The 25,525-nt window shown below is 47.2% G+C and overlaps 1 protein-coding gene across 1 annotated transcript in view; it reads right to left on the bottom strand.

Annotated features, from left to right (window-relative positions):
* Window positions 1-25,525, bottom strand: part of LOC123999858 (CBP80/20-dependent translation initiation factor-like) — a 139,988-nt gene that overhangs the window by 110,323 nt on the left and 4,140 nt on the right. The window contains exons 3-4 of the mRNA XM_046305866.1: window positions 2,417-2,651; window positions 1,001-1,072 (exon numbers count right to left, since the gene is read on the bottom strand). Of these exons, the coding sequence (XP_046161822.1) occupies window positions 1,001-1,072; window positions 2,417-2,596 (252 nt within the window). The 5' untranslated portion in view covers window positions 2,597-2,651. The remainder of the gene's footprint in view (window positions 1-1,000; window positions 1,073-2,416; window positions 2,652-25,525) is intronic.

Raw genomic sequence — 25,525 nt, forward strand, 5'->3', positions numbered from 1 at the left:
GTGTTCTCTGGCAAATGCCAAACGTCCTGCACGGTGTTGGGCTGTAAGCACAACCCCCACCTGTGGACGTCGGGCCCTCATACCACCCTCATGGAGTCTGTTTCTGACCGTTTGAGCAGACACATGCACATTTGTGGCCTGCTGGAGGTCATTTTGCAAGGCTCTGGCAGTGCTCCTCCTGCTCCTCCTTGCACAAAGGCGGAGGTAGCGGTCCTGCTGCTGGGTTGTTGCCCTTCTACGGCCTCCTCCACGTCTCCTGATGTACTGGCCTGTCTCCTGGTAGCGCCTCCATGCTCTGGACACTACCGCCCCACGTACTACCATTACCGCCCCACGTACTACCATTACCTCCCCCCGTACTACCATTACCTCCCCCCTACCATTACCTCCCCCCCCATACTACCATTACCTCCCCCCGTACTACCATTACCTCCCCCCGTACTACCATTACCTCCCCCGTACTACCATTTACCGCCCCCGTACTACCATTTACCGCCCCCGTACTACCATTACCGCCCCCGTACTACCATTACCGCCCCTGTACCGCCCCCGCGCTACCATTCCCGCCCCCCGCGCTACCATTGCCGCCCCCGCGCTACCATTCCCGCCCCCGCGCTACCATTTCCGCCCCCGCACTACCATTACCCCCCGCCCGTACTACCATTACCCCCACCCCCGTACTATCATTACCGCCCCGTACTACCATTTACCGCCCCCGTACTACCATTACCGCCGCCGCACTACCATTACCTCCCCCGTACTACCATTACCGCCCCCGTACTACCATTACCGCCCCCGTACTACCATTACTGCCCCCCGTACTACCATTATCCGCCCCCCGTACTACCATTATCCGTCCCCCCGTACTACCATTACTACCATCATCATCTGGTTGGGTTAGAACACGGACAATGATGTTTTGTGATAACTGCACTGTGATTCAAATTTAGTGGGGGGAAAAAAAATACTTAAAATCATTGTTTATCAGTAAGGAACTCACCGGTTTGGTGGAGCCCCTCCCCCGTGAGGATGACCAACTCCCATCTTTCCTGTCATTGCAGTCCTCTGTCCACTAGGTGAGAGTGAGAGGAGGGAAAGGAAGTTACAAAGGGCAGGAAGAGAGAATTACTATTTTTACACAATCCTGTCCTGGTGAAATGAATGACATTTACAAATCTCTCCTCCTCCCTCCACTTACCAGCTGGTTCGTGTGGTCCACTAATTTTAGCTTGGCTATTTTGTGAATGCTGCTCAGCTTGGAATATATCCCATGGGGTAAACTACCCCAGTTTACTGTGTATTTATGTATGGGAGCAGCCAGGTTTGGGTTTCAGTGCAATAGGAAGTTCAGCAGAAATGTTAACAGCTGCATTATCATAACAGCATGACCTTGATTATTTCCAGTACTTTTAATGCTTTGCACATTTGCATTTATTGAAGCCATGTTGGCTCTGGTTCATCAGCCATGACCTTTATCATTACTGTAGCCATGTTGGCTCTGGTTCATCAGCCATGACCTTTATCATTACTGTAGCCATGTTGGCTCTGGTTCATCAGCCATGACCTTTATCATTACTGTAGCCATGTTGGCTCTGGTTCATCAGCCATGACCTTTATCATTACTGTAGCCATGTTGGCTCTGGTTCATCAGCCATGACGTTTATCATTACTGTAGCCATGTTGGCTCTGGTTCATCAGCCATGACCTTTATCATTACTGTAGCCATGTTGGCTCTGGTTCATCAGCCATGACGTTTATCATTACTGTAGCCATGTTGGCTCTGGTTCATCAGCCATGACCTTTATCATTACTGTAGCCATGTTGGCTCTGGTTCATCAGCCATGACCTTTATCATTACTGTAGCCATGTTGGCGCTGGTTCATCAGCCATGACCTTTATCATTACTGTAGCCATGTTGGCGCTGGTTCATCAGCCATGACCTTTATCATTACTGTAGCCATGTTGGCTCTGGTTCATCAGCCATGACGTTTATCATTACTGTAGCCATGTTGGCTCTGGTTCATCAGCCATGACCTTTATCATTACTGTAGCCATGTTGGCTCTGGTTCATCAGCCATGACCTTTATCATTACTGTAGCCATGTTGGCTCTGGTTCATCAGCCATGACCTTTATCATTACTGTAGCCATGTTGGCTCTGGTTCATCAGCCATGACCTTTATCATTACTGTAGCCATGTTGGCTCTGGTTCATCAGCCATGACGTTTATCATTACTGTAGCCATGTTGGCTCTGGTTCATCAGCCATGACCTTTATCATTACTGTAGCCATGTTGGCTCTGGTTCATCAGCCATGACCTTTATCATTACTGTAGCCATGTTGGCTCTGGTTCATCAGCCATGACCTTTATCATTACTGTAGCCATGTTGGCTCTAATCCCTTTCAGCTTCAGCGAACCTGTGAGATGTGGGACTGGGGCTTGTCTCCGTCCAGGTCTGCCTCGTTCTTATCTCCCAGCAGGCCTTGCACCTGGTACTCCAGCACGTAGCTGTCGATGAAGCGCTCCAGCTCCTCAATCTCCTGCGAGCTCGTGCTGCCAGCCTCTGAGGACGCTGACGCCACAGACGAGTTCTCCATGGCAACCTGCTGCCTGCCACCTGGCGGGGGACGGAGGGAAGGAGGAGGGAGGGACCTGCAGAGAGAAATGTCGTATTTGTAAACAAAACAAAACCAGGCAACGACCTGTTCACCTCACTTCACCATGTTGAGTCAAGAATTGTTACGTTAGTGAGTCATTCAGATAGTAGGATTTTGTTTTCATTCATGACAACGTAATTTCAGGAAAACAGCTAAGAAAAGTCTGATTAACGTGAATGCCAAATCAACACCCCCGCCCATTGACTAGAGGGCAGTTGTGTTTACAATACTCTGCAGGCAGGGGAGAGACACTGTGTTTACATCCAGACAGTTGTGTTTACAATACTCTGCACAGTTGTGTGTGTTTACATCCAGACAGTTGTGTTTACAATACTCTGCAGGCACACACTGTGTTTACATCCAGACAGTTGTGTTTACAATACTCTGCAGGCAGGGGAGAGACACTGTGTTTACATCCCAGACAGTTGTGTTTACAATACTCTGCAGGCAGGGGAGAGACACTGTGTTTACATCCAGACAGTTGTGTTTACAATACTCTGCAGGCAGGGGAGAGACACTGTGTTTACATCCAGACAGTTGTGTTTACAATAGTCTGCAGGCAGGGGAGAGACACTGTGTTTACATCCAGACAGTTGTGTTTACAATACTCCAGTGTTTACATCCCAGACAGTTGTTTTTACAGGCAGGGAGAGACACTGTGTTTACATCCAGACAGTTGTGTTTACAATACTCTGCAGGCAGGGGAGAGACACTGTGTTTACATCCCAGACAGTTGTGTTTACAATACTCTGCAGGCAGGGGAGAGACACTGTGTTTACATCCCAGACAGTTGTGTTTACATCCAGACAGTTGTGTTTACAATACTCTGCAGGCAGGGGAGAGACACTGTGTTTGCATCCTAGACAGTTGTGTTTACATCCAGACAGTTGTGTTTACAATACTCTGCAGGCAGGGGAGAGACACTGTGTTTACATCCCAGACAGTTGTGTTTACATCCAGACAGTTGTGTTTACAATACTCTGCAGGCAGGGGAGAGACACTGTGTTTGCATCCTAGACAGTTGTGTTTACATCCAGACAGTTGTGTTTACAATACTCTGCAGGCAGGGGAGAGACACTGTGTTTACATCCCAGACAGTTGTGTTTAATACAGGCAGGGGAGAGACACTGTGTTTACCAGACAGTTGTGTTTACAATACTCTACAGGCAGGGGAGAGACACTGTGTTTACATCCCAGACAGTTGGCCGTAGACAAAGGAGTCTGCATAATTCACAGCCGAAACAATTCGGAACAGTTTGTGCATATATTATGAGGACATTTTGTGATGTTTTGTGAGATTTGGACCTTGACAAAGGGTTTCTTCAACTGAACGGCACAACTTTTTCTTGGGGAAAACGAAGTCAGTAGCCAAAGTCTATGCCCCCTCCTCAAAGCCAATCCGCATTCACTACTCCACCCATGCCCAGTCTAATTCTAGTCTGTCTCACCTACCTAACCCTGTCCCCAGCCCAGACAGAGTCAGTTATGAAACAGGACAGCTTGTCTTACCCAGCATCTATCACCCCTTTCTCCCAGTCTGTGATGTGACAGTTAAGTGCCTGTGTTGGTGGTCACATGACTGAGGCCTGCTGCTAAGCTTATTTACATCACTACCCTGCCTGAGCACTGGCCAGATCCTGCCAGGCCACCCCAGGCCATGAGGATGTATTATGGGAGCAGAGCAGCCTGCATCGTGATGTAGTGGTAGGCTTGCCTGAGGCTTTTGTTTTGGTTTAAGTTTAGCTAATCAATGCACACAACTTCTAAATCAAGACCGCTAATACATGTCTCACATCAAATAGGAGCATATAGTGTAGCCTACATACACACAACCAATGAACAGGGGAGGAATAGCACACAGTAATATCACTACACCACAGACTGATAAATGCCCCTTGTTCCTGTGCCTTGTAGTAATAATGCTCTTATCCCCACACTATAGCTGCTGGGCCTAGGGGTTTTAAATCACACTGTCAATATGAACCAGGCATACCATGGCCTGATTAGTCTAGCAGGATGAGGCTAATGCTAACTCCACTGATGGCTCGTCTCATTTTCCAGTTGAGTTGAGAGTTGAGAGAGGAAGCCTGGAAGACAAAGCTAACTATAAGGCTAACACAAGGTAAGCTACGTCAAGCACAAGGCTAAAACATGGCTTCTTATCCACAGAGGACCGGTGTGGGTACAGGGTTGTGTTGCATGGTTTCTTATCCACAGAGGACCGGTGTGGGTACAGGGTTGTGTTGCATGGTTTCTTATCCACAGAGGACCGGTGTGGGTACAGGGTTGTGTTGTATGGTTTCTTATCCAGAGGACCGGTGTGGGTACAGGGTTGTGTTGTATGGTTTCTTATCCAGAGGACCGGTGTGGGTACAGGGTTGTGTTGCATGGTTTCTTATCCAGAGGACCGGTGTGGGTACAGGGTTGTGTTGCATGGTTTCTTATCCACAGAGGACCGGTGTGGGTACAGGGTTTGTGTTTCTTATCCAGCATGGTTTCTTGTGTTGCATCCACAGAGGACCGGTGTGGGTACAGGGTTGTGTTGCATGGTTTCTTATCCACAGAGGACCGGTGTGGGTACAGGGTTGTGTTGCATGGTTTCTATTCACATTTGGAAGTGAATTAAATTGGATTATTTGAGAGGTGGGCTGATTTGGAACACACGTGGGCTTAGAGTACACTCAGTACTCATTATTAAGCACAGTTCACATATTTTATCAAATGTTGTAAGTTATAAAACTTCCCAAACCTTTCATTTTATCTCCACTTTTCTTAGAAAAGTTTGGGTAGTATGTTAGAAATGTTTAAACTTAGATTTCAGTGGGATTCATTTAATTATACCTTTATTTAACTAGGCAAGTCAGTTCAGAACAAATTCTTATTTTCAATGATGGCCTAGGAACAGTGGGTTAACTGCCTGTTCAGGGGCAGAACGACAGATTTGTACCTTGTCAGCTCGGGGGTTTGAACTTGCAACCTTCCAGTTGCTAGTCCAACTCTCTAACCACTAGGCTACCCTGCTGCCCCATATGACAGTTGTAATTGTGGGGAAAACTTTGAAAACAACTACTGTTACTGTTGTTATAAAGAGGGGAGAGTCTGCTTTCTGTCAGCATAAACTATCATTTCTTAACACTTCATATTTAGGAAATAGCCCCATTTTACAAACAGAGAATGTATTGTGATGATGCGCTAGCGGGACAGAACGGATCACGCCATTTGCAGTGAATACAGTTGATATATAGGCCTACCAATGGACAGTTTCTGTTGGACATTAATAAATGTACCTACTGTTAGCTCAATTACATGGCCATCTAGAAACAAAAAGTATTTCATACATCTCGATTTTGCAGGTTTTCCAACTTACACAGCATGTAGAGGTCTGTAATTTTTATCATAGGTACACTTCAACTGTGAGAGACGGAATCTAAAACAAAAATCCAGAAAATCACATTGTATGATTTTTAAGTAATTAATTTGCATGTTATTGCCTGACATAAGTATTTGATACATCAGAAAAGCAAAACTTAATATTTGGTACAGAAACCTTTGTTTGAAATTACAGAGATCATAGGTTTCCTGTAGTTCTTGACAAGGTGTGCACACACTGCAGCAGGGATTTTGGCCCAATTCTTCAGGTTCCGGGGCTGTCGCTGGGCAATATGGACTTTCAGCTCACTCCAAAGATGTTCTATTGGGTTCAGGTCGGGAGACTGGCTAGGCCACTCCAGGACCTTGAGATGCTTCTTACGGAGCCACTCCTTAGTTGCCATGGCTGTGTTTCGGGCCGTTGTCATGCTGGAAGACCCAGCCACGACCCATCTTCAATGCTCTTACTGAGGGAAGGAGGTTGTTGGCCAAGATCTTGCAAAATGGCCTCATCCATCCTCCCCTCAATACGGTGCAGTCGTCCTGTCCCCTTTGCAGAAAAGCATCCCCAAAGAATGATGTTTCCACCTTCATGCTTCACGGTTGGGATGGTGTTCTTGGGGTTGTACTCATCCTTCTTCTTCCTCCAAACACGGCGAGTGGAGTTTAGACCAAAAAGCTCTATTTTTGTCTCATCAGACCACATGACCTTCTCCCATTCCTCCTCTGGATCATCCAGATGGTCATTGGCAAACTTCAGATGGGCCTGGACATGCGCTGGCTTGAGCAGGGGGACCTTGCGTGCGCTGCAGGTTTTTAATCCATGAAGGCGTAGTGTGTTACTAATGGTTTTCTTTGAGACTGTGGTCCCAGCTCTCTTCAGGTCATTGACCAGGTCCTGCCGTGTAGTTCTAGGCTGATCCCTCACCTTCCTCATGATCATTGATGCCCCACGAGGTGAGATCATGCATGGAGCCCCAGACCGAAGGTGATTGACCGTCATCTTGAACTTCTACCATTTTCTAATAATTGCGCCAACAGTTGTTGCCTTCTCACCAAGATGCTTGCCTATTGTCCTGTGGCCCATCCTAGCCTTGTGCAGGTCTACAATCTTATCTCCTTACACAGCTCTCTGGTCTTGGCCATTGTGGAGAGGTTGGAGTCTGTTTGATTGAGTATGTGGATAGGTGTATTTTATCCAGGTAAGTTCAAACAGGTGCAGTTAATACAGGTAATGAGTGGAGAACAGGAAGGCTTCTTAAAGAAAAACTAACAGGTTTGTGAGAGCTGGAATTCTTACTGGTTGGTAGGTGAGCAAATACTTATGTCAGGCAATAAAATGCTAATCAATTACTTAAAATCATACAATGTGATTTTCTGGATTTTTGTTTTAGATTCCGTCTCACACAGTTGAAGTGTACCTATGATAAAAATTACAGACCTCTACATGCTTTGTAAGTAGGAACACCTGCAGAATCGGCAGTGTATCAAATACTTGTTCTCCCCACTGTATTTAGGGTTAGCAATCTAGCTAATGTGTTTTGAGTGCACACTTCCTCATCAGGTGGTGAAGTATAAAGAAAATAGGCCAATATGAACAAACAAGATGCAGGCAAATTCATCTCTTAAGAGCAACTAATCAGCCTGCTAATGATATCAATTCACATCACAGCACTATCAGCCTGCTAATGATATCAATTCACATCACACCACTATCAGCCTGCTAATGATATCAACTCACATCACAGCACTATCAGCCTGCTAATGATATCAACTCACATCACAGCACTATCAGCCTGCTAATGATATCAACTCACATCACAGCACTATCAGCCTGCTAATGATATCAACTCACATCACAGCACTATCAGCCTGCTAATGATATCAACTCACATCACAGCACTATCAGCCTGCTAATGATATCAATTCACATCACACCACTATCAGCCTGCTAATGATATCAACTCACATCACAGCACTATCAGCCTGCTAATGATATCAACTCACATCACAGCACTATCAGCCTGCTAATGATATCAACTCACATTACAGCACTATCAGCCTGCTAATGATATCAATTCACATCACAGCACTATCAGCCTGCTAATGATATCAATTCACATCACAGCATTATCAGCCTGCTAATGATATCAATTCACATCACAGCATTATCAGCCTGCTAATGATATCAATTCACATCACAGCATTATCAGCCTGCTAATGATATCAATTCACATCACAGCATTATCAGCCTGCTAATGATATCAACTCACATCACAGCACTATCAGCCTGCTAATGATATCAATTCACATCACAGCACTATCAGCCTGCTAATGATATCAATTCACATCACAGCACTATCAGCCTGCTAATGATATCAATTCACATCACAGCTTCACCACAGCACTATCAGCCTGCTAATGATATCAACTCACATTACAGCACCATCAGCCTGCTAATGATATCAACTCACATTACAGCACTATCAGCCTGCTAATGATATCAACTCACATTACAGCACTATCAGCCTGCTAATGATATCAACTCACATCACAGCACTATCAGCCTGCTAATGATATCAACTCACATCACAGCACTATCAGCCTGCTAATGATATCAACTCACATCACAGCACTATCAGCCTGCTAATGATATCAACTCACATCACAGCACTATCAGCCTGCTAATGATATCAACTCACATCACAGCACTATCAGCCTGCTAATGATATCAACTCACATCACAGCACTATCAGCCTGCTAATGATATCAACTCACATCACAGCACTATCAGCCTGCTAATGATATCAACTCACATTACAGCACTATCAGCCTGCTAATGATATCAACTCACATCACAGCACTATCAGCCTGCTAATGATATCAACTCACATCACATCACTATCAGCCTGCTAATGATATCAACTCACATCACATCACTATCAGCCTGCTAATGATATCAACTCACATCACATTTAGCTGTATACAGTCACAGCACAAGAGTTCTCTTATAGGCGACCAATTCAAAACACAAAAAATGGCCACATGACATGATACAAATACAATAATAGTCAATAGAATGACACAGAAAGTGATGTTTATGTTCGTTAACCGCTGCCCTTGACATGTCGGTCTGCCTGAGGCCAAACTTCCAACAAACAGCACTATCACTGCCCTATCAACTCACAGCACCACTATCAGGCTGGTCAGATATCAACTGGGATCACAGGCATCTGGTCAGAGATGGGACTGGGAGGGAGGGAGGCATCTGGATCAGAGATGGGACACTGGGAGGGCTAATGAGGCATCTGGTCAGAGATGGGACTGGGAGGGAGGAGGCATCTGGTCAGAGATGGGACTGGGAGGGAGGGAGGCATCTGGTCATGATATGGGACTGGGAGGGAGGGAGGCATCTGGTCAGAGATGGGACTGGGAGGGAGGGAGGCATCTGGTCAGAGATGGGACTGGGAGGGAGATATCATCTGGTCAGAGATGGGACTGGGAGGGAGGGAGGCATCTGGTCAGAGATGGGACTGGGAGGGAGGGAGGCATCTGGTCAGACATGGGACTGGGAGGGCTAATGATATCATCTGGTCAGAGATGGGACTGGGAATGAGGGAGGCATCTGGTCAGAGATGGGACTGGGAGGGAGGGAGGCATCTGGTCAGAGATGGGACTGGGAGGGAGGGAGGCATCTGGTCAGAGATGGGACTGGGAGGGAGGGAGGCATCTGGTCAGAGATGGGACTGGGAGGGAGGGAGGCATCTGGTCAGAGATGGGACTGGGAATGATATCAGGCATCTGGTCAGAGATGGGACTGGGAGGGAGGGAGGCATCTGGTCAGAGATGGGACTGGGAGGGAGGGAGGCATCTGGTCAGAGATGTATCACTGGGAGGGACATCAGGCATCTGGTCAGAGATGGGACTGGGAGGGAGGGAGGCATCTGGTCAGAGATGGGACTGGGAGGGAGGGAGGCATCTGGTCAGAGATGGGACTGGGAGGGAGGGAGGCATCTGGTCAGAGATGGGACTGGGATGGAGGGAGGCATCTGGTCAGAGATGGGACTGGGAGGGAGGCAGGCATCTGGTCAGAGATGGGACTGGGAGGGAGGCATCTGATCAGAGATGGGACTGGGAGACTGGGAGGGAGGGAGGCATCTGGTCATAGATGGGACTGGGAGGGAGGGAGGCTGGCATCTGGTCAGAGATGGGACTGGGAGGGAGGCATCTGATCAGAGATGGGATTGGGAGACTGGGAGGGAGGGAGGCATCTGGTCAGAGATGGGACTGGGAGGGAGGGAGGCAGGCATCTGGTCAGAGATGAGACTGTGGGACTGGGTGGGAGGGAGGCATCTGGTCAGAGATGAGACTGTGGGACTGGGTGGGAGGGAGGCATCTGGTCAGAGATGGGACTGTGGGACTGGGAGGGAGGGAGGCATCTGGTCAGAGATGAGACTGTGGGACTGGGTGGGAGGGAGGCATCTGATCAGAGATGGGACTGTGGGACTGGGAGGGAGGCATCTGATCAGAGATGGGACTGTGGGACTGGGAGGGAGGCATCTGGTCAGAGATGGGACTGTGGGACTGGGAGGGAGGCATCTGGTCAGAGATGGGACTGGGAGGGAGGCATCTGGTCAGAGATGAGACTGTGGGACTGGGTGGGAGGGAGGCATCTGATCAGAGATGGGACTGGGAGGGAGGCATCTGGTCAGAGATGAGACTGTGGGACTGGGAGGGAGGCATCTGGTCAGAGATGGGACTGTGGGACTGGGAGGGAGGCATCTGGTCTGAGATGGGACTGGGAGGGAGGCATCTGGTCAGAGATGGGACTGGGAGGGAGGCATCTGATCAGAGATGGGACTGGGAGGGAGGCATCTGGTCAGAGATGGGACTGGGAGGGAGGCATCTGGTCAGAGATGGGACTGTGGGACTGGGAGGGAGGCATCTGGTCAGAGATGGGACTGGGAGGGAGGCATCTGGTCAGAGATGGGACTGTGGGACTGGGAGGGAGGGAGGGAGGCATCTGGTCAGAGATGGGACTGGGAGGGAGGCATCTGGTCAGAGATGAGACTGTGGGACTGGGTGGGAGGGAGGCATCTGATCAGAGATGGGACTGTGGGACTGGGAGGGAGGCATCTGGTCAGAGATGAGACTGTGGGACTAGGAGGGAGGGAGGCATCTGATCAGAGATGAGACTGTGGGACTGGGAGGGAGGGAGGGAGGCATCTGATCAGAGATGGGACTGTGGGACTGGGAGGAAGGCATCTGATCAGAGATGGGACTGGGAGGGAGGGAGGCATCTGGTCAGAGATGGGACTGTGGGACTGGGATGGAGGGAGGCATCTGATCAGAGATGAGACTGTGGGACTGGGAGGGAGGGAGGCATCTGATCAGAGATGGGACTGTGGGACTGGGAGGGAGGGAGGCATCTGGTCAGAGATGAGACTGTGGGACTGGGAGGGAGGGAGGCATCTGGTCAGAGATGAGACTGTGGGACTGGGAGGGAGGGAGGCATCTGGTCAGAGATGAGACTGTGGGACTGGGAGGGAGGGAGGCATCTGGTCAGAGATGAGACTGTGGGACTGGGAGGGAGGGAGGCATCTGATCAGAGATGGGACTGTGGGACTGGGAGGGAGGCATCTGGTCAGAGATGGGACTGTGGGACTGGGAGGGAGGCATCTGATCAGAGATGGGACTGGGAGGGAGGGAGGCATCTGGTCAGAGATGGGACTGTGGGACTGGGAGGGAGGCATCTGATCAGAGATGGGACTGGGAGGGGAGGAGGCATCTGGTCAGAGATGAGACTGTGGGACTGGGAGGGAGGGAGGCATCTGGTCAGAGATGAGACTGTGGGACTGGGAGGGAGGGAGGCATCTGGTCAGAGATGAGACTGTGGGACTGGGAGGGAGGGAGGCATCTGGTCAGAGATGAGACTGTGGGACTGGGAGGGAGGGAGGCATCTGATCAGAGATGGGACTGTGGGACTGGGAGGGAGGCATCTGGTCAGAGATGGGACTGTGGGACTGGGAGGGAGGCATCTGATCAGAGATGGGACTGGGAGGGAGGGAGGCATCTGGTCAGAGATGGGACTGTGGGACTGGGAGGGAGGCATCTGATCAGAGATGGGACTGGGAGGGAGGGAGGCATCTGGTCAGAGATGGGACTGTGGGACTGGGAGGGAGGGAGGCATCTGATCAGAGATGGGACTGTGGGACTGGGAGGGAGGCATCTGATCAGAGATGGGACTGGGAGGGAGAGAGGCATCTGATCAGAGATGGGACTGGGAGACTGGGAGGGAGGCATCTGATCAGAGATGGGACTGGGAGGGAGGCATCTGCAGGTATCCCACCGAGGCTCCTGGCTGACACTCCAGACAGAACTATCTTTTCACATCTGATTTGTCACATGCGCCGAACAAAACAGGAGTCGACCTTAGCCTGAAATGCTTACTTACAAGCCCTTAACCAACAATGCAGTTAAGAAAATATTTACAAAATAAATTAAAGAGAAAATGAAATAACATTAACAAGGCTTTATATACAGCGGGCACCAAGTTAAAATGTGTGGGGGTACAGGTTAGTGGAGGTAATATGTACATGTAGGTAGGGGTTACTGACTGCACCTGACTGCACTATACTATGCTATGCTAGACTCCTGTCTGACAGTTACTGGAGCTCCTGTTCTACAGCAGAGCAGTAAGGAGTTTGCCTACATACTGGTTGTTAATGCCTTCTATTTTATGTCCAACAGTAACCATTCATCGCATGCTGCATGCTCCACGTCTAACTACCTCACTGCTGCAAATGACTGTGTGTGTGTGTGTGTGTGTGTGTGTGTGTGTGTGTGTGTGTGTGTGTGTGTGTGTGTGTGTGTGTGTGTGTGTGTGTGTGTGTGTGTGTGTGTGTGTGTGTGTGTGTGTGTGTGTGTGTACACACTGCACAAACCCCACAGAACACGATGTGCAGCATATGGCTAGCGATCTCCTCTAATGGGACCGAGGCAGCAGAGCAGAATAACTATTACTACCAGCATCAGTACTGCAGTCCAGGCAGCATGGGCTGAGAGGAGGTCCAGGAGAGACATACACCCACTGCACAAAGAGAGGGAGAAGGTGAACCTATGAGAACGCAGGAGAACAAGACAAAGGAGGGTGGGGCAAGATGCCCTTTGTGATGACCAATGAGCAAGTGACAGAGAGAAAGAACAAAGGAGCGTGTGTATGTCCGTCTTTCTCTCTCACTCTCTGTGCTTTGTTGTCACCCTCAGTGCTGCTGTGAAATGTGCTCTACTGCTCTGCTCTCCTCCATGTGGTGTTTATGGAGGACCTAGCCACGTGGTTGGTTACTAAGTCCACCCCCGACCTCCCCTTCCACACAGCCCAGCTGTTCCAACAAAGAGATGCCTGCCACACCCAAGCCAGAGAAGCATTAGCTCCACTCCCTTGCCAGGCTAGCTACACTATAGTTCAGGCTTAGTTACAGTAGTCAGAACACCAGAACAGCTACCAGCCAGCCAGCCAGAACACCAAAGAACAGCTACCAGCCAGCCAGCCAGAACACCACCAGCCAGAACAGCTACCAGCCAGCCAGAACACCACAGAACAGCTACCAGCCAGTCAGAACACCACCAGCCAGAACAGCTACCAGCCAGCCAGTCAGAACACCAAAACAGCTACCAGCCAGCCAGTCAGAACACCAGAACAGCTACCAGCCAGCCAGTCAGAACACCAGAACAGCTACCAGCCAGCCAGTCAGAACACCAGAACAGCTACCAGCCAGCCAGTCAGAACACCACAGAACAGCTACCAGCCAGCCAGTCAGAACAGCTACCAGCCAGCCAGTCAGAACACCACAGAACAGCTACCAGCCAGCCAGTCAGAACACCACAGAACAGCTACCAGCCAGCCAGTCAGAACACCACAGAACAGCTAGCTACCAGCCAGCCAGTCAGAACACCACAGAACAGCTACCAGCCAGCCAGTCAGAACACCACAGAACAGCTACCAGCCAGCCAGTCAGAACACCACAGAACAGCTACCAGCCAGCCAGTCAGAACACCACAGAACAGCTACCAGCCAGCCAGTCAGAACACCACAGAACACATTTACATTACAGCTACCAGCCAGCCAGTCAGAACACCACAGAACAGCTACCAGCCAGACAGTCAGAACACCACAGAACAGCTACCAACCAGCCAGTCAGAACACCACAGAACAGCTACCAGCCAGCCCGTCAGAACAGCTACCAGCCAGCCAGTCAGAACACCAGAACAGCTACCAGCCAGCCAGTCAGAACACCAGAACAGCTACCAGCCAGCCAGTCAGAACACCAGAACAGCTACCAGCCAGCCAGTCAGAACACCACAGAACAGCTACCAACCAGCTAGTCAGAACACCACAGAACAGCTACCAGCCAGCCAGTCAGAACACCACAGAACAGCTACCAGCCAGCCAGTCAGAACACCACAGAACAGCTACCAGCCAGCCAGTCAGAACACCAGAACAGCTACCAGCCAGCCAGTCAGTCAGTCAGAACACCAGAATAGCTACCAGCCAGCCAGCCAGTCAGAACACCACAGAATAGCTACCAGCCAGCCAGCCAGAACAGCTACCAGCCAGCCAGAACAACCAGCCAGCCAGCCAGAACAGCTACCAGCCAGCCAGTCAGAACAGCTACCAGCCAGCCAGTCAGAACAGCTACCAGCCAGCCAGTCAGAACAGCTACCAGCCAGCCAGTCAGAACAGCTACCAGCCAGCCAGCCCACCACAGAACAGCTACCAGCCAGCCAGTCAGAACACCACAGAACAGCTACCAGCCAGCCAGTCAGAACACCACAGAACAGCTACCAGCCAGCCAGTCAGAACAGCTACCAGCCAGCCAGTCAGAACACCACAGAACAGCTACCAGCCAGCCAGTCAGAACACCACATAACAGCTACCAGCCAGCCAGCCAGAACACCACAGAACAGCTACCAGCCAGCCAGTCAGAACACCACATAACAGCTACCAGCCAGCCAGTCAGAACACCACAGAACAGCTACCAGCCAGCCAGTCAGAACACCACAGAACAGCTACCAGCCAGCCAGCCAGACCACCACAGAACAGCTACCAGCCAACCAGTCAGAACACCAGAACAGCTACCAGCCAGAACACCAGAACAGCTACCAGCCAGCCAGCCAGAACACCACAGAACAGCTACATGTTCTTCATGAAATGAGTTTCCATGGCCGAGCAGCCATACACAAGCCTAAGATCACCATGCACAATGCCAAGCGTCGGTTGGAGTGGTGTAAAGCGCACCGCCATTGAACTCTGGAGCAGTGGAAACGTGTCCTCTGGAGTGATGAATTATGCTTCACCATCTGGCTGTCCAACGGACAAATCTGTGTTTCGTGGATGCTAGGAGGACACTACCTGCCCAATCTGTGTGGAAGAACTTGATTGGCCTGCACAGAGCCCTGACCTCAACCCCATCGAACAACGTTGGTATGCCGACCGTGAGCCAGGCCTAATCGCCCAACATCAGTGCCCGACCTCACTAATGCTCGTGGCTGAATGGAAGCAAGTCCCCACAGCAATGTTCCAACATCTAGTGGAAAGCCTTCCCAGAAGAGTGGAGGCTGTTATAGCTGCAAAGGGTGGACCAACTAGATATTAATGTCCATGATTTTGGAATGAGATGTTCGACGAGCAAGTGTTCACATACCTTTGGTCAGGTAGTGTATTTAGGCTTGCCATAACAAAGGGGTTGAATACTTGACTCAAGATATTTCAGCATTTCATTTTTAACTCATTTGTAAGCATGTCACACCAAAGACTAGAGGCTCAGATTAGCCCTACCTGCCATGCCGTGTGTGTCTGTGTGCTGGATAATAAAGACAATCCCTAGAAGTAGATTATTCCCAGACACCCTGTTCTCTCTCACACACACACACACACACACACACACACACACACACACACACACACACAGCAGATGAAGTTTGAGGCAGCGTGCAGACTAACTGGTTCTCTCCGGAGGAGTGATGACTGATGATGTGAATTGGAGCATGCCCAGTTTGATCATCATGAGGTCCCGAGATCGATTGGAGCACAGCGAGCACAGAGAAACTAGACACAGGATGAGACATCATGAGATAACAGAACAGTCAGGTGACAAGTAGAAAAACGGAAAGTGGAGCCACATGATGTAGTGGAGATGGGAGACACTGCACGACGATGGGAGACACTGCAATGACGATGGGAGACACTGCACGACGATGGGAGACACTGCAATGACGATGTGAGACACTGCAATGACGATGGGAGACACTGCACGACGATGGGAGACACTGCACGACGATGGGAGACACTGCACGACGATGGGAGACACTGCACGACGATGGGAGACACTGCACGACGATGGGAGACACTGCACGACGATGTGAGACACTGCACGACGATGTGAGACACTGCACGACGATGGGAGACACTGCACGACGATGTGAGACACTGCACGACGATGGGAGACACTGCACGACGATGTGAGACACTGCACGACGATGTGAGACACTGCACGACGATGTGAGACACTGCACGACGATGTGAGTGCAGTGTGAGACACTGCACGACGATGTGAGACACTGCACGACGATGTGAGACACTGCACGACGATGGGAGACACTGCACGACGATGGGAGACACTGCACGACGATGGGAGACACTGCACGACGATGGGAGACACTGCACGACGATGGGAGACACTGCACGACGATGGGAGACACTGCACGACGATGTGAGACACTGCACGACGATGTGAGACACTGCACGACGATGGGAGACACTGCAATGACGATACAGACATAAGACTCAAACATGTATTGCAAAGCCACAGAACAGCCCCATTATGCCAACAGTAGATGTTAGATACAGCACGCACAGTCACTCTACAGCAGTGGTATTCAAACCTTTTCAGCACGGACTTCAGCCACAATTTCTGGGTCACAAATTTCACACGACCCGACCCAACCCCAAATCTAAGACACAACCTTTAAAAAACTGCTTTTTTTTTTTTTTAAACACGTTTATTTTTTTATTTTTTTAGAGGCGACCCCACTGCCTTTCCCCGTCGTGACCCCGACTTTGAATAGCGCTGCTCTACAGAGAGTCTTCAAGTGTGTGGAGGTGGGAAGGCTGCAGTGCAGAGGCGCTGGTGACGAGCGTAGCTCACAGATGAAGGTCTCTCCTCCTCGCTAGAGGTCCATGTAGAGTAGGACTGACACTAATGGAAGTGGGTGTCTAATGACAGAGACAACACACATGTCAATTCCATGACACACTTCAACAATGACTACAGCTAATACACATCATTACACAATACTCTACTCGTTATCTGTTCGATTAGGACCAATTTGAAAAATGTCTGCAGTCATTGGCTGTAAAAAATACAATCAATTAGGACTAGCCTATGACAATGAGAGAGAAATGCCATCGCAGAGTAAAAATAGATGAAGTAATGACAGGCATTTCATCACGTGTTTGCTTGTTCACCACAGTGGATAACCTCATTGTGGCGCACACAGACACACACACAGACACACACTCACACACACGCACGCTAGGGCTGGGAATTGACCCCATGATACGATATTATCACGATACTTAGGTGCTGATACAATGTGTATTGCAATTATATGTATTGTGATTCGATACTGTGATTTTATTGCGATTCGATGTTCCAAACATATTGCTCACCATATGTCTGCTGCAGAGGGACAGCTAGATCATTGCTATACTGAACAAAAATGTTTTATTAAAGATTTTAAAAAGATTTTACTGAGTTACAGTTCATATGAGAAAAATCAGTCAATTGAAATCATTTCATTAGGCCCAAATCTATGGATTTCACATGACTGGGAATACAGATATGCATCTGTTAGTCGAATTCTCTGGCAACAGCTCTGGTGGACATTCCAGCAGTCAGCGTGCCGATTGACGCTCCCTCAAATGTTGAGACGTCTGTGGCATTGTGTTGTGTGACAAAACTGCACATTTTACAGTGGCCTTTTAGTGTCCCCAGAACAAGGTGCTGGTGTGTAATGATCATAGTGTTTAATCAGCTTCTTGATATGTCACACCTGTCAGGTGGATGGATTATCTTGGTGAAGGAGAAATGCTCACTCAATTTGTAAAACAAATTTGTGCCAATAAAAATGTAGAGAAATAAGCTTTTTGTGCATATGGAACATTTGAGTTTTTATTTCAGTTCATGAATCCAACACTTCACATGTTGCCAATTTAAAACACATTGTGTAGTTTGGCTAGTTAACCATTTAGTCAGCCGGGGCGGTATACCGGGGGAATTGGGAAAAGCCACAGGATGGTTTTTCAAGAAACGCTGTAGTCAACTTATGCAATACTTGAAGACGTAAAGCAGATTGTGTTCCTCATTTCACCTGTCATTATGATGCTTACCATAGTCCCCCCCCCCCCCCAGTAAAGTTGAGCCAGTCACATTATGAAGCTTACCATAGTCCCCCCCAGTAAAGTTGAGCCAGTCACATTATGAAGCTTACCATAGTCCCCCCCCAGTAAAGTTGAGCCAGTCACATTATGAAGCTTACCATAGTCCCCCCCAGTAAAGTTGAGCCAGTCACATTATGAAGCTTACCATAGTCCCCCCCCCAGTAAAGTTGAGCCAGTCACATTATGAAGCTTACCAGTAAAAGTTGAGCCAGTCACATTATGAAGCTTACCATAGTTCCCCCCCAGTAAAGTTGAGCCAGTCACATTATGAAGCTTACCATAGTCCCCCCCAGTAAAGTTGAGCCAGTCACATTATGAAGCTTACCATAGTCCCCCCCAGTAAAGTTGAGCCAGTCACATTATGAAGCTTACCATAGTCTCCCCCAGTAAAGTTGAGCCAGTCACATTATGAAGCTTACCATAGTCTCCCCCCAGTAAAGTTGAGCCAGTCACATTATGAAGCTTACCATAGTTGCCCCCCCCAGTAAAGTTGAGCCAGTCACATTATGAAGAGTCTTACCAGGTGATGTTACCCCCCTAGTAAAGTTGAGCCAGTCACATTATGAAGCTTTTTGTCCATGTGCTTCCTAGTTCCCCCCTGTGTTCTTCTCCCTCTGCTCCAGTAAAGTTGAGCCAGTCACATTATGAAGCTTACCATAGTTCCCCCAGTAAAGTGAGCCAGTAGTAGAGTTCTACCTTCAGAAAAAACCATAAATTCACTACTAAATGTTTGCACAATATCTTACAATGTTTCATCAAAGAGCTCTGGATGAGTTCTGTAAAGCTGCCATTTTGTCCATGTGCTTCCTACTAGAGTTGTTTCCCCTCCTGTGTTCTTCTCCCCTCTGCTCCATGTACACATGTTGCTCTACCTTCAGAAAACCATACAGCACAACTTTGTTCATTTGCACAATTTTTCATTCACTTTCGCTTGTAAATGTTTACACACCAAAAATGACATTCGGTAGCTAATAGCTATGCTTGTATTACTTTATGAGATGGATTTGCAATTAGTTTGTCCGTTTTCGCTCCTTAGCTAACAGCTTCTATGTAATTTCAATATTAGTTTGTGCTAATTTTGTTAGCCTTCTAGTAATAGAGGCCCAATGGGCTTTTTAGCGCCCCCTTGTGTGGTATGCCAGTCACATTATGAAGCTGGATACCATAATCTAGTCATATTTTTACCCCCTCGTATGCTGTCAAGATTTCCTTTGAAAACTGAATATTTTAGCTTTACAAATGGGTAAACATCTTGGCCATTTAATAATACCTGGTTCATTGAATGACAGAATTATTTTATAAAAGACAGTCTTTGGTTGTAATTGTAATGTTTACAACCCTCCAGGAGAGCTCAGAAGAGCTACTGGGTGTGCAGGCTTTAGCTCATGTCCTGCTCTAACACACAACATTGTAAAAAAAAAAATGAAAAAAAATGAAAAAAAAATCAGCTGCTCAATAGTACCTTGATTTGCTGACTGATGTGTTTGAGCAGGGTTTGTTCAAAATCCTGCACATCCAGTAGCTCTCCAGGTGGAGGGTTGAAGGACCACATGTTTTATACAGAGCAGTATTTTACTTTGTGGTGTGTTAAAATGCCTTGCTTCAAGGCCACAACGGCAGGAGGTATAATACATGGGATCAGAGACCAGCAGCAGCCTTCCATTGTCAATAGCAGTGATAATTGTATTCCTTGCATCATTACAGTTATGGACACTGCCAGGATAAATAAATAGACCTAAACTCCCATCCGTGCTGCGAGCAGAGGGAGATACAGGGTCAACCCCAGGACAAAACTTCATCACTCTGGTGAATGAATGGGCATTAATGAGACAGTGTTATACAATCATGAGGATAACTTAAGGATAGGCCTTCGTCTGTCATGGCTGGCTTCTTTTTCAACGCTGATACGATTCCACAGAAGAGCATTATCAGTGACAGTCTATAACCTAGCACCAGCACTAGTCTCTAATACGATTCCACAGAAGAGCATAACAGCCTATAAACTGAGCCAGTCACATTATCCACAGAAGAGCATTATCAGTGACAGCCTATAAACTCCCAGCCTAGTCTCTAAAGTTCCACAGAAGAGCATTATCAGTGACAGTTATGACCAGCACTAGTCTCTGAGAAGCCACTAGCCACTCCAGCTAAGAGTTTGTTAACCTGTTACTCCTACCCCCTACTTTTTTGAACATTCGCAAACATTTCAGCACCCTGCTTCTCATGCCAGGAATATAGTATATGCATATGATTAGTATGTGTGGATAGAAAACACTCAGACGTTTATAAAACTGGTTAAATCAGTCTATAACAGAACGTTATGAAAAATCTGATCACTGAAAATGGAAATATATATTCCCCCTTCAACCCATTGATAAAGTTAAATGGGGCTGAGGTTGCCAGCTCACGTGTTAAATTTGCCTAGGCTTTGTTTCTGGAAACGTGGAGACAAGCCATTTGTTCAGGTCTCCGACCGGATATTTTGCTGAGATTTACGGCTAGCGGCTTCTCAGACACATATGAAGTATGTGTGAGCTATATAGAATATACATCCGCCACTTCAACCCATATAAAGGCAATTTGATTGCGCTTCCATTAACAGTGCTGGTGCTTACAAAAGTAGGTTAAAGTTTAGGCTGTTTTTCAATTTTATAAAACGTTATAAGACGCTATTTTTTTTTGTTTATCACACAGTCTTCATAGATCGATATCTAGGCTAATATGGACCGATTTAATCGGAAAAAAGACCCAATAGTGATTATGGGACATCTAGGAGTGCCAACAAAGAAGATGGTCAAAGGTAATGAATGTTTTATATTTTATTTGTGCTAGGTTATAGGCTGTCACTGATAATGCTCTTCTGTGGAATCGTGTGTATTTTAGAGACTAGTGCTGGTGCTAGGTTATAGGCTGTCACTGATAATGCTCTTCTGTGGAATCGCTGGATTAGAGACTAGTGCTGGTGCTAGGTTATAGGCTGTCACTGATAATGCTCTTCTGTGGAATCGTATTAGAGACTAGTGCTGGTGCTAGGTTATAGGCTGTCACTGATAATGCTCTTCTGTGGAATCGTATTAGAGACTAGTGCTGGTGCTAGGTTATAGGCTGTCACTGATAATGCTCTTCTGTGGAATCGTATTAGAGACTAGTGCTGGTGCTAGGTTATAGGCTGTCACTGATAATGCTCTTCTGTGGAATCGTATTAGAGACTAGTGCTGGTGCTAGGTTATAGGCTGTCACTGATAATGCTCTTCTGTGGAATCGTATTAGAGACTAGTGCTGGTGCTAGGTTATAGGCTGTCACTGATAATGCTCTTCTGTGGAATCGTATTAGAGACTAGTGCTGGTGCTAGGTTATGCAAGCACTCTCACAGCACATACATACACATACACACACACAACAAACACACACAGAGGACAGTTTATGGTGTGCAGGTATGTCAGTGGACTGCACTCCACTGGCAGCACACAACACAATACGCCCCAGCCAGTCCATCACTCAGTGGAGATTTCACTCCCAGGCACACTGACTACAGACTTACTACAGATGCATAGAGACAGCAGCACAGTATGTACACTATTTAGCCTTTCCCCGTATGTCCTGAGAGAATATTGATTGAATATTATATAAATTCTATGAATTGAAAAGGACAATTTGGGTTCAATCAATTAGCTTAATTTCAAATTATCTTTCAACTAAATGATGTTGCAGGAATGCTTATCTGTTTCTAACTACAGAAACCATTTCAGAACAATCTGAGATGGTGGGTGTCACAGGCTGCTGAAATGACATGACTCTACAGTGTGGGTAAACAGTTCTGTGTGAGCTGAATGTCAATCTGCTATCCTAGGTAGAGAAGAGGCTGAATGTCAATCTGCTATCCTAGGTAGAGAAGAGGCTGAATGTCAATCTGCTATCCTAGGTAGAGAAGAGGCTGAATGTCAATCTGCTATCCTAGGTAGAGAAGAGGCTAGAATCTGCTATCCTAGGTAGAGAAGAGGCTGAATGTCAATCTGCTATCCTAGGTAGAGAAGAGGCTGAATGTCAATCTGCTATCCTAGGTAGAGAAGAGGCTGAATGTCAATCTGCTATCCTAGGTAGAGAAGAGGCTGAATGTCAATCTGCTATCCTAGGTAGAGAAGAGGCTGAATGTCAATCTGCTATCCTAGGTAGAGAAGAGGCTGAATGTCAATCTGCTATCCTAGGTAGAGAAGAGGCTGAATGTCAATCTGCTATCCTAGGTAGAGAAGAGGCCGTCATGGCTACACTGAGGGGCTTGTGGGGGCGACGGGAGAGAGGAGGACCCCATCTTAACATAAAGGCTTGGGGATGACAATGGAACCATTGTACCCCTGGCTTGACCCTGGTGAGTCATTGGTAGTAGGGGCGGGGACTGGGACAGGGGCGTGCAGGGATAGCATAGGCCCTCTAGGCTGCCCTCACTGCCTGGCTCACCATGAAAGCCTCAGGCTTGATGCACAAGGTCTTCTCTTACAACCAAGCCTGAGTGTGCATGACATGCAGAACATCATACATCTAGTGGGCCTATGGGGGCACTAATACATGCATTTTCAGCCAAGACAGGAAAGCTAGTCTAAGGCCTCAAAGCTTTCTGTCAAAAACAGATGAGATCACAAAAACAACTTTGTTAGGAGTAGTAAGCTCTCCAGGACTAGCTACAGTGGCCAATGAACAAAGATACAAGAACAAAGATAAGCAGAGGACTTTCGGTGTCATTAGTGAAAGTATTACCAGTCACCAACAAAGCCATGAACAACATCTATTGGCTAAACCACAACAACCTGCTGAAAGATATATTCCAAGGCAAATACTGACCAAATAACAGAAGCAACATTAGGTGGTTAAAAGTATTGACTGGAGACAAACTACCAAAGCCAGGTCATTTAGGTCCGTTGTTCCTAGCCAGGGGTACTAGCACCTCTGGGGGTACGTGGTCTATCCACAGGGGGTACTTGGTCTATCCACAGGGGGTACTTGAGACCATAGGTCTACTGATAAAATGCACATGAGGGGGTTTCTTCAGGGATACTCTGGGAAGAGCAAAGTTCAGTTGGTGGTACAGTAAACAAAAAAGGGTGGGAACCGCTGAGTTAGATCATCATCTCAGGTCTCGTCGTGACAGAGGGCCATAGGTTGTGACCTCAGGACTGCATTAGTAGGCAGCAGATATCAACACAGAGAGCACTTAGATTAGATAACTGACTGGGGCTTTTTCCACAGCTGACCTGACACAAAACATTACAGCCTAAGTTGACACAACACTGCCCAGACACTGATGAGAGAGGCCCAGGCAGGCTGTGCATAGAATAACAAGAATCCCAGTACATATAGAATAATACATTATATGATCTCTATAGGGCTGGTGTTTCATCCGAGGAAGATGTTTCCTACCCTCTGCTCTCGTTCACTACCCTTCACAATCTGATGACTGGATTTATGAAAGCAATATGGCAGAAACTAGGTGAATTGTCTTGACATCATGCAGATAACCACTGTACTCTCTCTCAGATGATTGTGTCTCAATGAGAGAGAAAAAAGGCAGAGGACACTGGTTAAACCGGACCTACCATGGACAACAGACACAGCATACCGGCAGCAGGTGTTTTCACATTAATGTCTTCAAATACCATTGTTTGGTGCTATAGATCCATGAGCTTGTTAGTGACAGCAATAATATTTTCAAATGCATCCTATTATGTGTATGCAACAACCCTTTATCAGTCACTCGGGGGGGGCAACCTGATTGAAAGTCAGCCCCCACATACCCCAGCCATGCACATAGATAGACACATACATACATCGCAGGAAAAAACGTTTGTTCCTCAGATACCATGCCAACTGAACATGTATGGGCTTGCCTCAATTTCAACTCAGCAATAATGCAGACATTTATTTTCATTGTATTTGATTGGTGTGGCTCGGACATAATCTCTTTAGAAATCAAAGGAAACCAGGCTAGTGAATAACCTGGAGGAGCTTCTGTAACTGTTAAATGAAGCAACGCCTTCATGGTGTGACAACAACAAGACATGTAATTAGTAAGTACTAATCTTACTTACTAGTTAGCTAGGTTAAAGATATCTAAAAATATATATTTTTTAATACATATTTTTTTTAAACAGTTTCCCTTTTATCTGTGGCTAGGTAGCTAACTAGCTAAATGACCAAATAAATGTGTTCTGATCAAAAACTCAGCTAGCTAATGGGCTTCACTCACCTGACTGGCTATGTTGGCACTGTATAGGCCAGGGCTAGCTGGTACAATATAGCATCTAGCTATATAGCATCTAGCTATATAGCTGGTATAATATAGCATCTAGCTGGTACAATATAGCATCTAGCTGGTACAATATAGCATCTAGCTGGTACAATATAGCATCTAGCTGGTACAATATAGCATCTAGCTGGTACAATATAGCATCTAGCTGGTACAATATAGCATCTAGCTGGTACAATATAGCATCTAGCTATATAGCTGGTACAATATAGCATCTAGCTATATAGCTGGTACAATATAGCATCTAGCTATATAGCTGGTACAATATAACATCTAGCTATATAGCTGGTACAATATAACATCTAGCTATATAGCTGGTACAATATAGCATCTAGCTATATAGCTGGTACAATATAGCATCTAGCTATAGCATCTAGCTATATAGCTGGTAGAATATAGCATCTAGCTATATAGCTGGTAGAATATAGCATCTAGCTATATAGCTGGTAGAATATAGCATCTAGCTATATAGCTGGTACAATATAGCATCTAGCTATATAGCTGGTACAATATAGCATCTAGCTATATAGCTGGTACAATATAGCATCTAGCTATATAGCTGGTACAATATAACATCTAGCTGGTACAATATAACATCTAGCTGGTACAATATAACATCTAGTTGGTACAATATAACATCTAGCTGGTACAATATAAACATCTAGCTATATAGCTGGGTACAATATAACATCTAGCTAT

The sequence above is a fragment of the Oncorhynchus gorbuscha genome, linkage group LG16 (genome assembly GCF_021184085.1).
Source record: "Oncorhynchus gorbuscha isolate QuinsamMale2020 ecotype Even-year linkage group LG16, OgorEven_v1.0, whole genome shotgun sequence".
Lineage (NCBI taxonomy): Eukaryota > Metazoa > Chordata > Actinopteri > Salmoniformes > Salmonidae > Oncorhynchus > Oncorhynchus gorbuscha.